The sequence below is a fragment of the Grus americana genome, chromosome 1 (assembly GCF_028858705.1).
Source record: "Grus americana isolate bGruAme1 chromosome 1, bGruAme1.mat, whole genome shotgun sequence".
In the NCBI taxonomy this organism is placed as follows: Eukaryota; Metazoa; Chordata; class Aves; order Gruiformes; family Gruidae; genus Grus; species Grus americana.
The window spans coordinates 32558157-32575745 of NC_072852.1; the positions used below are offsets into that span (position 1 = coordinate 32558157).

At 36.0% G+C, this 17589-nt stretch overlaps 1 protein-coding gene across 23 annotated transcripts in view; it reads left to right on the forward strand.

Moving 5' to 3' along the window:
- NRCAM (neuronal cell adhesion molecule) overlaps positions 1-17589 on the forward strand; it is a 165172-nt gene that overhangs the window by 88436 nt on the left and 59147 nt on the right. For 14 of the 23 annotated variants that reach the window (XM_054809938.1, XM_054810971.1, XM_054811062.1 and 11 more), the window contains 9 exons: positions 1920-2108; positions 4473-4490; positions 6469-6574; positions 9453-9649; positions 10556-10678; positions 11054-11224; positions 11677-11733; positions 13846-13957; positions 16158-16342. In XM_054809938.1, coding sequence (XP_054665913.1) covers positions 2018-2108; positions 4473-4490; positions 6469-6574; positions 9453-9649; positions 10556-10678; positions 11054-11224; positions 11677-11733; positions 13846-13957; positions 16158-16342 — 1060 coding nt within the window. In that variant the 5' untranslated portion in view covers positions 1920-2017. Of the gene's footprint in view, positions 1-1919; positions 2109-4472; positions 4491-6468; positions 6575-9452; positions 9650-10555; positions 10679-11053; positions 11225-11676; positions 11734-13845; positions 13958-16157; positions 16343-17589 lie in introns of those variants that run through there. The other 9 variants (XM_054811437.1, XM_054811235.1, XM_054811366.1 and 6 more) reach the window with 5 other exon arrangements.

Sequence of the window (17589 nt, forward strand, 5' to 3'; positions counted from 1 at the left end):
CCCCTTACTCACTGCAGCGGGAGCATAGGAAACTATATGTGCCAAAAGTGGGATGGAAAAAACACTTCTGCCCTTCCCCAGCTAAACCCCCAGTGCTTTAGGGTGCTCATTTAAAATGTAAGAATGGTCAGTTTATTTTTCTAGGAAAGTCTGAGTACTTGTCATGCTTCCCTGCTGTATGCCTTAATCACTTTCTAGGTATTTTGGAGTTAGACTTGCCACCTTGTCTGCTTTTGTAGTTCCACTTTGTATAAATAATTATGCAAAGGCTAGAACTCAGGTGTTCTCTCTTCTGATGAGTTTTGTAATCTTTCTAATCTGCTGTGACAAATACTTAGTTGTCTCATTATGGTGTGCAGTACTGTAGATAGTTTTGAATGTGAATAAGCAATTTGCCCTCCCACGTGGTGTCCCAGTCAGCAGTTCCCAAGAGCTCCAAGGAGCAGTTACGTCTTTAGGAGTTTAACCTGCTGGGATATTTTGATTTTGAAACAAACATTTGTGTTATAGATAGTGACAGTAAGAATCAAGGAGTTTGATGTGCTAGGTTGGGATGAGAATTTGAGCTTCACCTCAATTCTGGTTTCCAATTCCAGTCTCTGCTCGGAAGGCTATACAAAGAGAAAGACCATTTACAGCGGCAATGAAGAGACATCATTTCTTCTGTAACCTGAAGACTGAGGGAAATCCTTAGCATAGACTGGTTTAAGTAACTTCAGGAGCCACAAATAACTATTTAACATTTGTAAGGCAGCTGCTACTTTGCAACTTTAACTCCTTGTGGACTTGATAGCATTGTGTTTCACATCTGTAGGCATAGCTGAGGAAGTTCTCTCTTCAAGGTAAATTAATGCTGATCACTGAATTTTGTGATCAGTCTGGCATCTGGGAAGTACTCTCTCAGCTGATGTACATTTACTGAGAACACATTGTGTAAGCACCATTTGGATTTCTAAGGCTGTATTCTTATAGCTCTTTGTAGGTCACCAGTGATGGGGCTTGCAGGCAGCTCGCTTTTACTCCTTCAGCATTCTTCAAAGTTGGAGCTTGGTCCTGAATGCAGTAAAAATAAGGAGGGTGTCAGAATCATTCTGCCGTGGCTAATATGATCTCTGATGCTTGGTTGAGGGGGAAAATCTAGCACATTGCAAAGAACAGATTTCCCTTAAGTTTCATTTCTGCCACCTCCTCACATAGGAAGGGAGGAGAAGAGAGTTTGATAGTGTGCTCCAGTTAGCTGGATTTTGGTTTCAGGCTAGAAAGGACAAAGTATCTTGATGTTATGTATTTTGGGTGGAATCAGAAATCCAGGAATAGGAGCCTAGGTTCCTATATAGTACATAAGCTAGCACCTCAGCATGGCAATCGATGAAGTCTTCTGTATTCAGTCTACAGTTGTCTATTAGAAAGAGTTCCAAAGTGGGGAGAAGCTAAGATACCTAACTCAAGGCTGCAGGAAGATCCCACAGTTTACTTTTAGCAAATTTGTGGCCAGACATGTATTCATTGGAGAGGATGCCTAAAATAACTCTTTCCAAGAATTGTCCAGGGTGTTTGAAAGAGAGACTAGGTGGGCATTCAGAGCTTTAATCTCCTAAATCTACTTCAGAGGACTATTATCTTTAGTATATACTGTTTTTTAACTAGCTGGACTGATGCTTTATCCTTCTTAGGAGAGGCATTTCTGTTTCCATTCAACAAGGTTATAGGAGTTGTTCAGTAGCTCCTTAGGAAAGTGTTATGATCTAGGTGTCCTAAGAACTTCTGGATCTCCGCTTGGATTTCATTGACCACATGGTGTAGCATTATCCCTGGATATAGTATGTAGACTGCTGGTATTTCATAATAGTATTAAGATGTTATCATTCAACTCTCCATTGTATTTACATATTGGTTTTTTTCTTATTTTCATTGACCAGGTTTCTCGTCTACATTTACGTAACTATTCCAGGCTACCTAGTCTGATGAAGTTGAACTTCATTCTTCAAGTGTGATTTACTCAATACAGCCTATAATCATGATGAAAAAGAAGAGCATATCTGCAAGCAAAGCTTCCTTGGTCCTCTTTCTGTGCCAAATGATTTCTGCATTGGATGTACCTCTTGACTGTAAGTATGAACCTGCTAAATAAGTGCAGAATAGTGGAAGATTAGTTAAATAATTTCTGTTTAGGAAGATGAAGATAACTCCAACATGGAGCTAAACATGGAGTGTGTTTGCTCACTTCAGTCAGGATATTATGATTATGAATATTTGCACTAATTTACTGAAGATTTTCAAAAACTGTGCATATAAAATGGCTGACATTGTTCACTTCAGAACGGTTAACATAGGATTCTCATGAGTACTCACACTTGGGTGTGCCTTTATTGAACACTTTATTTGATGAAAATGAAAAAGGGCAGAGAAGCCCAGTTAAATGCTAATTATTTGTGAAATTAAGAACATACTCACAATTTGCTGAAAACCCCAGGACAATTCCTAGTTGCTGTAAACAGTTAACCTTATCTTCATATAAGAGGTTTCCAGGAGCTGATATGCGATCAAGTAAAAGATTCAAATACCTAAAATTCAGACACTGGAAGCATCTTACTTTTTGATCCAGAAGCGTAAGGCTCTTAAATTTCCTAAGTAGTACCTGAAGACAGTTAAGTTCCTAACTTTAAGTTAAAAGCCTGTGTGCTGAGCAGGGAACTCTAGCATTAACCAGTGAGGAAAATCCAGAGGGGAAATCCCAAGATCTGAAATTCTTGCCTAACATAGGACTGTGTCAGTGGGGAATGTTGAAAGTAGCACTCCATGCCAATAGGAAGCAGTGGAGGCTGCTGCGTTTTATAGCCCTAATAGCTAATTTTATGAAATTATTCATGCTTCAGGTTGTTATTTTCTTCTTAAGATATGTATGATCACATTTTCAGAATTCAGTGAACCATGCTGTACCTCACAGTGACTATTCATTTGTTAAACTAATTACCAGAGAAGAGAACATTAGAGCTTGTGTTAGATTGATGGATTAACACATCAGTAAATTTTCCTATGATTCTAATCCGCATGGCTTTCTTTACCCCCCATGTTTTTGATACCTTCCTACCTTCCATAAATGCATGTTTTTCTTTAATAATCATTGACATAAATTGCAACTGCTTTGGTGTTTTTTTCTCCATGCATATTTACAAGCCTCTCAAACCAATGACCTGTATTCTGTAACGAGATCAATATATCTGAATTACATCAGACTTGTTGTGCTGTGAATGCCTTTAGAGCAATAAACTGTGGCTTAAAGAGGGCTTTAAAAGTTTGATGAATGAATGTCTTATTTTCTAAACTCAATTTTTCTCCCTAAATATTTTTGCAGGCTAGAAATAGTGTTTTAAACCCATCTCGTAGCCTAGCAATGAACGTAAATTGTGCACCACTCTAACATCTTCTGTATAGAGCAACACTTCAGGTTAAATTAACCAGAAATGCATCAATAAACAAAAATGAGCAGCCCTTTTAGATGTATCATGTTAACTTTCAATTAACTTGTTCCCTACTACATAATGTTTAATAACTTTATTAGGTCTGATAAAGTCATATAATTGAATTTTTAGCTAAAAATCATATTAACTGAAATTGCATCTATGATGATGTTATTGCTTTCATAAATAATGATTAGAATGGGCTCTGGGAGAAGCACCACAAGGGAAAGACTTACATTTTCTGCGAGTCTTCCCTACATACCCACCACAGAGACCCAGTGGTGAGAATATACTTGATTAGTTGAACCTTTAGGTTCCATCCAGGTTAGCAATTCCTGTGCTCGTCAGTGTCTCAAAGTAGGTAAGGGATGACTGACAATGTAGCTGATCAAAAGCAGTGTGACTTACTCTAGAACTTTACTGATGCGGAGACATGTATGCAAAATATTTGAAGTCAGCAATAAAGATGTGACAACTACGATTATTCTTTTTGTTTTGTTATTTTTCAAACCAAAAGGGATTGCATGTCATTTGAGTAGAATTAGGTGCTTTTGTCTTTATAAGAGTAGTTTTAGCCTGAAGCATTCTCTTTGTTCTTCCATATGATCGTATGGGTGGATTGATTTTGACTGCAGCATGAGGGCAGTGCATTCCATTAATTCTGATTTGCTGTCTCCTCAGTGTCAGTGGTTTGTGTCTTTGCAAGGCCAAAATCACGTACCACGGTTGCCCTTAAAAAGTCAACACTTCAGAGAAGTTTCTCATACCGTGAACTTTGAGATAAATGTAGTAATATCTGACACAATGGAAATCATGGCTGAAATTTCAAGCGTCACTGCATGGGTTAAAATGCTAAATGTTTTAAATGTTTTCTTTTTAATGGTGACCAATGCATTTGTCAGAGATACTTATCTTCCCTCTCAAAAATGCTAATTTTCTTTTAACTAACAAATGTTTCTCTTTAATCTCCATTTGTCCATTCAACTGCTGGTTCTGATGGGGGAATAAAAGCAAAACTTCTAGAAGAATGTAAGTTCCTGTCCACAAAAACTAGGCTGTGTGCTGCTGAAAATTAATACTGATTGTGTTGCAAATTGAGTTTGCAGTCCAAAAATGTGTGATTCTAACATTTTGTTGATAATTTGGTTTGCTGTAGCTAGATGTTTTGTGCATGAAAATGCTACTGTACATAAATCAGTCTTCTGATATTTTGAACAAATTAATTGTGTGATTTTTGATTGTGTGCTATCTGAACATTAAAGTCTTTACTCAATATCAGCATGAGAAATGTTTTATTACTACTTTCAGGAGTAAATATATTTGCTAAAAATAAATTCATTGGAATATATGTACTTATATACTGTTTTACATGTCCAAGTTGGAGATACTTTTATCTCCTTAAAAAATGGTGGATACAGTTATTTAAGCAGACCTCATCTTTTATAGGATCTCCTAACCCAGCTCTAGTGTCATGGTTAATTTAATAAGTTGTAAATGCAGTGCATAGCACAGGAGTGGAGACGTGAGGTCTTTGATGCGTATCAGATGGAATATCCTGTATGTTGGGCAGTGTTCATGTCATGTCCCTTTTCAGAGTGTGCTTGCTTTTCCCAAGGAAGCATCTGACGTGTACTGACCCCGAGAACTGCCTCTGAGAGGGAAAAGGACTCTCTTCAAAGTGCCTCTCTAAAGAAATGCACAAAAAGTCGTCATCATGTAAAAATGTCGCCTTCCTCTTTGAAGCAGTGAGGAAGAGGAGCAAAACCCAGCTCTGCATGGCCTGTTCCTTTTTCCTTAGCTGCTACAGCTCATTATGATTCCATGATCTGATTTCTCCTCCTGGCTATTTCTTCTGGATAGGGCTTTACAGATGGCTACCTCTTTCCATGCAACAGAGTACTTAATGTGTAATGATAGGGAAGACTTAAAATAAAAATCCACGTTTTACAATTTTAACTGGCTAGAATGAGGCATGAGAACACAGCTAACTCTAATGATTGAAATATTTTGCTAAAGTGTCTAGAAATGACCCCAAAGTGTATTGCTGGACAGACAATTTACAACATTTAGACAGGGAAGTTCATGGGCATGTTATTAAACTGATTCCTTTAGATGACACTAAATTATAAACAGATGAATAATGTTGAGGAAGATACCTTTCTCACTATCTTAATATCATAACCAGGATTTTTTTAATGCAAAAATGAGCATAGATAATGGTAACAGATTATAAATTACTTTAAATAGGTAGGTCACTTTGTCAGGTGAATAAATTCTGGGTTGTACTACTCATTCTAGAGTACTTGATAAATCCTAAGTGTTAAATATTCATTTCTCCTGGAGCAATTCACAAGATTGACTGTATTTTTGTGGGGTTTTTTAAGGAGAATCAGTACTACACTTTTCCCACATCTTTACTCTTATTTGAAAACTAGTTACTATCTTTGTCATTTTTTATGGAGTCTTATTACACATTTTTTACTCCTGAAAAGTAGCTCCTAAAAGCATGCTTTGTAGATTAATTCGATACGTTGAGCACAATAAACGTGTGAAAACATCCATAGAGAATTTGGAAATACATAAAATGTTTAGAAATACAGAGCAATGAATTTTTTTTTCCTTCTGTGTGGTAAAAAACCATTTTGTGTGTGGGTATATGTCTCACAATTCTTCATTCAGGATATGTTGGACTTAGAATTCAAGTGTCCTTTGGTTTTGTAAAAATCTGTTGAAATCTAACATATTGAAATTATATTCATTAAACTTTTTGGCCAAGATCTTCATCCACTGTAAATCAGCATATTTCAGTTGGAAGTGAGTATAGCTACACTGATTTGCAAGAGTAGAGGGCTTCAGCCTCCTAATACAAAGGATACTTTAATCTCACTCTTCTGTCAATGATTTGATTGCTAATTGCAATTCTGCTACCTCTGCTTACAAAACTGTCTCACTGATGCTTTGAAAATATTGTAAAATTCCTCTCTGTTTCTTATATTCCATAATGAAGTGTTGCAACCTCCTACGATAACTCAGCAATCTCCAAAAGATTACATTGTTGACCCTCGAGAGAATATTGTAATACAGTGTGAAGCAAAAGGAAAGCCACCTCCTAGGTTAGTAGCATTTTATTTTGCTTTTGTTGGCCTGACAGCATAGGAAAACTAGGAGAAAATAATGTAACTTTTATAAACTAACAAGTATATGCATATGTCTGTGCTTGGACATGCAGAAACACACACGCACTCCTGCCTTTTTAATTTAAATAGCTACCAGATAGTGTCATAAATTTGACTCATCTCATACTGGACATTTAAACTTTTCTATAGTCATCAAGCAGCTGTAGTATTTTTTTTTTTCTCCTCAAAGCACTAACAATAAAATAATACTGGATTAGTACAAAAGCAGATAGGTAAATGCCCATGGAAAGCACTAAGAGGCACGCCATACTATGAAGTGGATCACATTCCAGATTTAGGCATAATGTCTAAGAAGAATGGACGTTGAATAAATTCAGAGTAACACTAATAAATTCAAATTTAATATTTTGTAAATCATTCCATTTTACGAGACTGACCTTGAAATACATAAGCATTTTATCAGAAGTTGTGTAATGTGTATCAGTTTTAATGATCAGTAGCCTCGATTTGCCAAGTGTATTTAATTGCCTTAAGTTTGGGGTTTGGCAGAAATGGTAGCCCTGTGCATAGATCAGATTCCTGATCATCTTCCATTTTAAGACCCTGTTTCAGTATCTTGAAATATTTGAAAACTACTCATTTCAAGATACTGAGTACCTGCCCTGGAAACAGCAGGAGCCGTGATGCATTCTGGCATTGCTCGTAACTGCTGCTGATTTCAGAGGCTATGAAGGGAAATGTGCATCTCTCTGCTCTCAGTAGCGTTATGCTACAACTTACTAGCAAGGTTAGTCTATAATTGTTCATTCAGACACACACAGAGCTCCTTAAATGTACTTCTGAATAACCAGGGTTTTTTCTACATTATTCCTTCTGGTTGGCTTGGGATCGTGGTCATTATCCTGCTGGGCAGGAGAAAGAAGATGGAGATTATCTGTGATACTGTCACTCTTTCTAGTGTTCTCTTAATGGTAGGAGTGCCGTAAAGCTGCTGTTTACCAGTATTTGAATTTAGCAGGCACAATGCCATTCTCAGTAGTCTGGGTGTTGTCCCAGAGGATCAGATGATTATTGCATGCTTTCGGACAACTGTACTGCTTCTGCAGATGTTTCTCCTGAACACCTTTTTGGAGTTGGATTTACCTGAGAGAACAAGAGCGCTGTCCATGAGACTGACATATCTGACTCGTGTGCCAGGGCTGTCTGTTCTACAGCCTCATCTTTCCCATCAAACCGATGACTCACTTTGTTCCCCTGCTACTGAGGAAGTGACAGGATTTGAGTGCAGAATTTTCTGATGAGTTTTATAAACTTGTGCTTAGTTTGCTTATTTTTAAAGAATGACATCCAAATAATTTATTTCAATAATTAGTCTGGTCCATCAGTCTTGATGACCTGCAAATGCATACTGGAACTTGAGCTGCTTCAAAGGTCTGAAGTTGAAGATGAACTCTCTCAGCCCGGAGTGTGAATTATTTGTTAAAACAGTGGAACTTCTTATTCATGAGAGCATAAAGGTTTATGGATGTGTTACTACCTACAGCTTGAGCAGCAAAGATTCTGACTTCCATGTATCTTAAATTCAGGGGTTTGTACCGCATTTGCCACCTCTCATTTGAAGCTACATTACAGTTCCCCGTATCCTTCAGTGTTATTGGTAGTGGAGGATTACAGAAACCCCACGCTCTGCAGCTTCACCCACAAGGTCGTAAGAAACAGGTTCACTACTGGTTCACTGTGCACACTAATCCTCCCAAAAACACGGCAGTGTGGTGCAGTGTTGCTGGTCAGGTCCCAGTTCTTCTGCTCTCCCTCACCACAATGTGCAAATAGTCTTGCCCTCCTACTGCAGAAGGTCAGAGCACAATTTAAGTCACTTAAAATTTGAGCTTTTCTAGTACCGTATATATTTATACTTCTAGGAAGCATTCTAACCAGTAAGCATATATAGTGTTCCTGTTTAAGATTATGAAGCTGAAACGTAACAAGTACAAAAATTGCTGTTCACAACATTTGAACCTGTGAGTGCTCAGCACTTCACAGGCTTTGGTCTAACTCCCTGTAACTATACTTTCAGCCATTAACAAAGCCTAAGTAAGAAATTGGTGTTTACGGCAGTATATGTCGCTCATTGTGAATCTCTGCTTTTTTACGGTTTTTTAATGAGTTCTAATACTCTTCATTTTTAGTGACTACTTTTCAAAACATATCTTGCTTTGAGTAACACCAATATAAATTTACTAGATTCATTATGGGCTATCAGACTGCAAAATTTCATTTAAAGAATCATGGTTGTTTGCCTTACAGTAGTGAAATCAAACTCATGACAAAGTCTTTAATTCACTTGCATAACTTTAAAATGGCCAAACCAATTAAAAGAAATGGTTTCCTGCTGGGACCTGAGATGACACATTTCAGCCCAGAGCAGGTTTTTAAAGGCAGGTTTATAAACCCTTTCAACAATAGGTTTTATAATGGAAATGCTAATGCAGCTTTAGCAATATCAGTTCTCGCAGATGTTACTGTATCATCTTTAGTAGAAAGAAAATCAGTTCTTTTCCATATACGATTAACTTCAGAATCTTTTAATGTAATTTTTTTTTTCAAATATTGACTTTGAAATGGCTCCTGTTAACAAGTTCAGCCAAGCCTTTTATCTTAAAGTATTGCTAGATTTCTTATAATAAAAAGTGCTCTATTACTTTATTAATTAATTTAGTTTGGGAACAAGTCTTACTTATGTGCTAAAGAAAAAATACCATGTATTGAAAATTACTTTTTTCTTCTTTCTCTCCATACAATCTACAAAAGGCAACTGAAGAAAAAACTTTTCTTTTTTTTTTTATTATTTTAGCTTCTCCTGGACACGCAATGGAACTCATTTTGATATAGATAAAGATGCACAGGTAACAATGAAACCAAATTCAGGGACCCTTGTCATTAATATAATGAATGGTGGGAAGGCAGAAGCATATGAAGGAGTATACCAGTGTACAGCAAGGAATGAACGAGGAGCAGCCATTTCCAACAATATCGTTATAAGGCCTTCTAGTAAGTGAAGCTCTTAATATTCATAAAATGTGAAACACTTCGGTTTGCTTCTTTTCTTATGAATGTTTTGCTTTTTTTTCCTGTCTTAAAAATTGAATCATCAAAGTGATTGTGTTAGAAGGTATTGTATGGTTTCTGATATTCATATTTAATAATGTATTGCATGTTCTCTCCAATATTCCTTAGAAAACTTAATAACCAAAATGCTTTCCTGACTTTTTTCAGTACGCCATGTACCCGTCATGTTTAAAATTGAGTTGTATATGTGACGCTACAATTAGAATAAAATGTTTAAATTGTTAATGGACATCATTGATGAGGACAATTTTTATTCTCTTTCTGATGCATGTATTCCATAGTTTTTATAGTAGCTTTAATACAGAAGAGATTGGGACCAAAAAGAAGATGAAGCTAAAAAATTTTGATTAATGGTAGACTGCCTCTACAGCTTTTTATGCAATTTTTCTCTCAGATCAGTTTTTTAAGGTTCTCAGCTTAAAATGTGCTGTTCTTACATCTTTTAATAAAACTGTGTGTGTATAATACTGTTTTATGAAGGTCTACCTTTTTTTCTAATTTAGTGCATCGCTTTTTTTTTATCATCGTCATTAAAACTTTCTAAGATACTGTTATAGAACCTTTAGTGAGTAGCCAAAATAATTTGAATAAGCTGGTTATACTTTCAGCAAATCATTGCTATACAAAATGTTTTAAAGAAAACCTACTTTTCTCCCAAGAAAACATAAATAAGAAGAAAAATTAAATCTGTAGTAAACATGATAAGACTTAACATTCTGATGCATATATTTCTTCTGTTTTTCTGGAATATTATGTGCATTTCTTCCTTAAATTCTGGAATTTTTATCAATCCATAGTTTGTATATGTGTTAAAATTACTTTCTATAGGATCACCTTTGTGGACAAAAGAAAAACTAGAGCCAAATCAGGTTCGAGAAGGTGATTCACTAGTACTACACTGCAGACCTCCTGTTGGCTTACCACCACCTATAATATTTTGGATGGATAATGGTGAGTGTGGTTTTTATGCAGAATTGGTTTCCTTTTTGCAGTTTTTCTACATAGTTGATCATTGCTTACCAAGACCACAGATGGAGTTTCCCTCTAAATTAAAATTCAAAGAATTTCCATTTCTGTAGAAACGAAGAAACAAGCAGACATGCAGCCCAAAAGCATGAAGCCAAAAGCAGCCGGAGATCTTAATGTAAGTTGTAGATTAACCCCCTGGGGAAGAATGGGAAGACAAGGGAGCTCGAGAGGAAACTTAGAAAGGTTTATGTATTGACAAACCCACAAACAGCGTAATCGAGCGAACGTGGAGTCTGCAGATCATTATAATGCAGTGTGTACTATAATTGAGATAAATGCGTTCTTGTTTTCCCTTAGCTTTCCAAAGGCTGCCTCAAAGTGAAAGAGTTTCCCAGGGTTTAAATGGAGACCTTTATTTTTCTAATGTACAACCAGAAGACACCCGGGAGGACTATATCTGCTATGCAAGATTTAATCATACGCAAACTATACAGCAGAAACAACCCATTTCTGTAAAAGTCTTTTCAAGTAGGTATTGCATTACCTAATTACATACTTGCAGAGTATTTAGCCAGAATTCTCAAGTTATTTGCCAAAGTTAAGTAGTGTTGTGCTAGGGAATTTTCTCATTTTAATTCTGAATAAGAAATTACATTACTGTATAAACTTAAAATGTAATCTCCAGTTTTCTGACATATAATTCATTTTAAAAGCTGTCATTTTTTCCCTTTATAATGCTTTGTCTTATGAAAAAATGTTTTGTAAGATTTGAAATACTGAAAAAATTTGGTGTAAAACCCAGTAATTTTCAGATGGTTTTCACGTCCAAGAATATCAAGTTATTATGATGATTGTAACTATTGAAACAAATTAATCAATCATTTGATTAACTCGCCGTGGCCATATCATCACCTTTTGATTCCCAGTACTTTGATTTATCCCTCTTGTATGCATTCTTCATGATATTCTGTTTATTTCAGTGGATTCATTGAATGACACTATAGCTGCTAATTTGAGTGACACTGATATTTATGGTGGTGAGTTATACGGGTCCCCACTGATATTCCCTGTTTCACAGTAGCATTTAGTTAACTAACTTCACCTCCATGGCTGCTTAACCTTTTGCTTCCTTTTCAGTTTCTAATAAAGGTATCTATTAGTGCTGGTGATAATACATGCTTTAGAAAGGGACTGCACAGTGTCAGTCTTGCAAATATTTAATGTTTCAATGTTATTGTAACATGTGGCTCCTAAAAATATAAACTTTTATAAAAATGAGTCCTTTCACACTGGGGCAGAGTTTAAAAATTTGATTGCTTCTATACTGTGTTGCTTTTTTATATTTTTCCTCCAATTTACTTAGTAGTTTGATATGTTCATTATCACTAGGACTATTCAATATCCCATGCTGCTTAATAAATAACAACAATTAAGCATTTAACAGATGCACTTCACGTTTAATAGCTTATTGAATGTACCATTCATTTTTAACATATTTCATATGTGTAAAACTGGAATTAATTAAAATCTAAACACTTTAATACTATCTGTATAAATAACTTTGTAGGGGAAAGATGAGTTTTGTTTGTTTGGTGTTTAAGCTGATCTTTACATTAATCTCTGTTGAATGGTCTTGTATATTGTGAATTAAATCCTCCTGAACAGGTGTATGCATGTTTAGCAAGGCTGACTTTGGAGCAACACTGATACTGTAACACTTGAGGTTCTAGACTCTCCACTTGGTGTTGTGTGAAATAGATAGAAAATATATGATATTTATTCTATTTTTGTCTTTTTCCTTGTCAAATGAGGTTTTGTACATATTAAACCATAACTTACGGGAATCTAAAATAAAACAGGGGCACAGAATATATTCATTGTCTGCATAAAAGTAAGGTGTCATTCAGGAAAAAACACAAAATATGTACCAGAACACAGAATGATATATTAGATACAGTTAGTGAGGAAAACACCATTCAGTTGACTTACAACTCAGAAATACCAGAGGCAATTCTTCTGAATTTTCATAGTCTTGCAAAATGAGTCAGCAGTCCTTAGCAGTGCCAAAACTGGGTAATTAGTTATTGCCTGTGGCAATAAAGAACACAATCAATTGTGTTCTTGACTCCAGATTGCCCTTTTCTCCCAACTTTAAGTTGTCAATGTACTAGTTTTTAAGGAATTCATAGCGCACACTATATTAAAATTAAGTGTTCTATTTATGTTAACCAGTAAATCCTGTACCCTAATAAACAAGAGTTTATTATGTTTCTGCTCACATTTTTAAAAAATGCAATAATTTACTGTAATGATTCAGACTACTACTGCACTTTAGAGCAATTTAATCCTATATTTTAAAATTTCTATAAAAGAACATCAGAAAGCACTCTATTATTACAGAAAGCACTCTTATTCTGACTTCCATGAAGGCACATGAAATACCATAACACTTCAAAAGCCAACAAAGTGTAATGTCAGAAATGGGTCTTATATTTATAGCTGTCTGTTTACTGTGGTTATTTCTTGTGGGTTAATCAATGGTTCTTTATTACCAGACGGGGGAACAGCTTGAATTCTAAATTTGAAGTCAAATTTATAGTAAGAGGAGAATACAAGGCTTGAATTCTGAAAAGACGCCTCACGTTGTCTAGAAAATACTGAACAAAGGATATTGCAAAGTGGAGTGTACCTTTTATCCCCTTGGTTTATATTTCTGAGTACAATAACTTTGCTTTATTTGTGTTTTGATGGAAGCCCAGAAGTTTTTGATAACTATCAGTCTTGCACTATGACTCACATCAGTGACCTCTTACTCCCCATAATAGTTCTGCTGAAGTGAATAGGGGCTGCTAAGGATTAAGGCTCAGCATCCATCCATCAGGCTGCATAGTTGCCTATGTAAAAACTATGTATCAACTTCTCCCATCTTTAATAATAACATTTTTCATGTATGTGTTCAAAATTGTAGCATTTAACAGGTTGAGATATGTTATGTCTGTCAAAAACCTAATTTGTTGAGCCGTGTAGTTGTGTAACACAATGATTTTTAATTAAATGGCCAATGTGGAGCAAAATCTCTGTCCAAAATGCATTTGATCAGTATTAAAATAAAATTTAGACACTAATTATTTTATTTTTTCTTGTTCCAGCAAAGCCAGTTACAGAGAGGCAGCCAGTTCTTCTCACACCAACAGGTAGCACAAGTACCAAAGTGGAACTCAGAGGAAATGTGCTTTTGTTGGAGTGCATTGCAGCAGGATTGTGAGTAATTTTTAGACAGTGTTTTTCTAAATAAAAATACAGAAACAGAGGGAAACATTTCAGAGATGCTTAAAATGTTACCACTGTATAAGCTTAGGTATTTCAAAGAGACAGAAATGTAAAATGGAAAGAACTCTTTCAAGGAAGTCCACCATTTACTTGGGCATCAGTAGATTTTAAAACTGACTCTGAACACAAGTTTGGCCTCTGCCTTCTCATAATCTGAACCCTATGCACAGGATTCAGGTTGTACTATTGTTTTTTTAAAGGACGCAAGCAACAAATGCCATAGGGTAAACTCAGACACACATCTGCAGAATTGCACTCAGGAATCAAGCCTCTTTTTTTTTTCCTAAATTTACAATCATTAGGCTCTCAAATTGTATAAAAATAGATAAGAATCTGCTGGCCTAATCTGAAAAAGCTGCTTACATATGCTAATAATTACTTAGTAGATCAGCTAGGTGGGAGTTGTTAGAACATACCTTCAGCTCCTTACATCCAATTTCTCATTGTAATTGAGTTTAATTGGTACTTGTTTCTTAGATGTAATGCAAGTTTGCTTCTGCTGGTTATTGTGCAAGTAGAAAATGACTAAAGAGCAATTTAACTTCATCAATTTGATCTTGAATCAGTTCATTGTTAGGAACAAATCTGAGAATAGATTGGTTCGTGCAGAAGTGGAAAATCTTTAGTACCCATTTGAGGAACTGGAAACGTGTTTACAGTGCACAAAAGCATATAACGCAGAGTGCTCTGAGGTAGCCATGAGGAAAGCCAATAAAAATGGGGCCAGACTCTTCTCAGTGGTGCCCGGTGACAGGACAAGGGGCAACGGGCACAAACTGGAACACAGCAAGTTCCATCTGAATACAAGGAAAAACTTCTTCACTCTGAGGGTGACCGAGCACTGGAACAGGCTGCCCAGAGAGGTTGTAGTCTCCTTCTCTGGAGATACTGAAAACCTGCCTGGACGCCATCCTGTGCAACCTGCTCTAGGTGATCTGCTTTAGCAGGGGGGTTGGACTAGATGATCTGCAGAGGTCCCTTCCAACCCCTACCAATATGTGATTCTGTGTAATTGCAAATGATGCAGCACAGCATCACACACGCGTTCACTTGCATAATCCATTGGGCATGCTCATGCACAGCTTGGCACAGCTTGAAACAAGCATCAGTGCAGTGTTCCTGTCTCAGCTGTGGTCTGCTCAGGTGTCTGCATCAGCACCACTAGTGCTCACTAGAGTCTGCACTACAGTTACGTGCTTTTTCACAGCCCTGCAGTAAAAGTATTCAGTGATCCAAACTCCAGTAAAATGGCTGGATAAAAATGGGGAAGAAAATAGAATATTATGCATTATATGGCTTTGTTTCTTTAGCTGTCATGTAATTTTTTTTAAAAAAAATTGTCCACAAAGGGCCAAATTGAGACTATGTTTAAAACATCTATTCATAATTGCTGATAGTATAATTAAAATTCAACTTTTCTAGGTGTCTCTGCTACAAAATATGTGATATTAAACTGCTAAGGGAATATTTGCCTTGAATCATTAGTATTTGAGAGAGGACATTCTACTCACTAAGCAACGCCTTGTAATTTCTTGTAATATTAAGTGTATCTCCATGTGTTTGGACAGCTTTCAACTTCAGTGGATAATGTGGCGCATAGCCAATATTTAGGCATGGTGCAGTGACAAGTAGCTCATACTTGACTCAGCACTGACTTTTTTTCTTGATTTCTCATAGGAAATATTTCAGTCTCCTTGCAGCTCTGCTGTAAAGTTTATGATGTTCATGAAGCATTAGGGTATTGCTCAAATGAAGGACAATTATAAACTTGTCATTATCTAGAAACTACCTTTTAAAGCACCATGAGCATCAGTTTAATAGTGCAATCAGATTTGAAATACACTTGTATTCATTTCTTAACCATCAGGGGTTTTAGATTAATCAGCAGACAAATGTATTCTATAATTATTAAGCCTACGAACAGATGGCCATTGACAGTGTTAGTGAGGCTTGTCATTTCCTAGAAACAAATGCTGGCATGTTTTGCACATTTGCTGGACATCCCCCAAAATCTGGGTAAAGGCTCTTAAAATAATTATTTGTAAAATATATGTTCAAAACATTAATGTATTGAACTCTTCTCTTCCTTTTCTCCAGTCCCTAAATTTGACCTGTGCTTTTGCTTCTCCAGACCCACACCGGTAATCCGCTGGATTAAAGAGGGTGGGGAACTGCCAGCCAACAGAACCTTTTTTGAAAACTTTAAGAAAACTCTCAAGATTATAGATGTTTCTGAAGCTGACTCTGGGAACTACAAATGTATAGCAAGAAATATATTAGGTTCTGCTCATCATGTCATTTCAGTAACTGTGAAAGGTAATACTAAAATAATCCTTAATGCAATATTGTCAGTGTCCAGAAAGCAAGACTGGAGTAAGGTTTCTAGGATAAAATATAGCAGAAATGATGATGGTAAAAATATAGCTGAATGATAATGGTAAAAAAACCAAACCCTCAGGACATGATCATTAAACCGACCGAATTCTAGCACTGGAAGGACTTTACTATCTCTAATCTCTTTTTTCTTTTTTTAATATGTTATTTTGTTAATCAACAGGCTAAATTGAGACTGTAGTATAACAGAAGTAAAATAATTTCTTAGCTTGTACCAGCGCTCCATTTATTTTAGATCCTTTGATTAGCTATTATTAGACTGCTTCTTTCCCTTGTTTTTGTATCTTCCTCCCCATCTCTCTTCTTCATCTCCTTCTTATTTTCTCCATCTTTTCTGCTCTCCGTTCGTATAGCCCAGATTCTTCCTCTTCTCTATTTTACTTTTTGTCTTATGGTCTTACATTCTTCTTCCTTTTTCTCTCTTAATTGACATTTTAATTTTTCTATCTTCTTCATGTTTTTTACACAAGATGATGTCTTACTAGTTCTAAAAACACTTGCAGTATGTTTGTCCAAATAGGAATTGTAAGTATGTTTTGAATACCATGAAACAAAAACCTGGAATGACAGCTAATTAGTCATTCAAATAATCAACTGTAGTGCTTACTTTGCATGCTAAATAGCCATTTATTTTATTGTAGACCAGCATCATTTTATAATCACATTCAAACTCCTTTTTAAGAGCAGAAGTTTAATTTTCTGTTTGCATCTGTCCATCAATCCAAAACCTGAAATTTAATTGCAAGATGTGATAACATATGCTATTTGTGGTTATTTATTGTAAAAGAGATGGAGACATAGATGAATATCTTTGGGTAAGGACAGTATTTCATCCATTTTGATCTCTGTGTATTTTCAGCTGTCTCAGATAAACATCTGGCCCCACTGCAATCACTCATTGAATTCAGCGAGACCGAGGATTTTACCATTTTGGAATTTCACCCTTGACATGAAATCTTTTTATGTAATCAAACCTGAATTCATTTCTAACAGTGTAGCTACTGTGAGCATGGCTATCTCTGAAATTAATCAAAAGACCACTCTAGTCTTTGCAGATGCTATAGTCAGATAAATTTTGCTGTCTTTACGAAAGGCAAATGAGGTTCAAAGCAGGCAACCCTGAATGAAACAAAGAACCTCCTGTTGCTTATCTCAGAATTTTGAAGTAA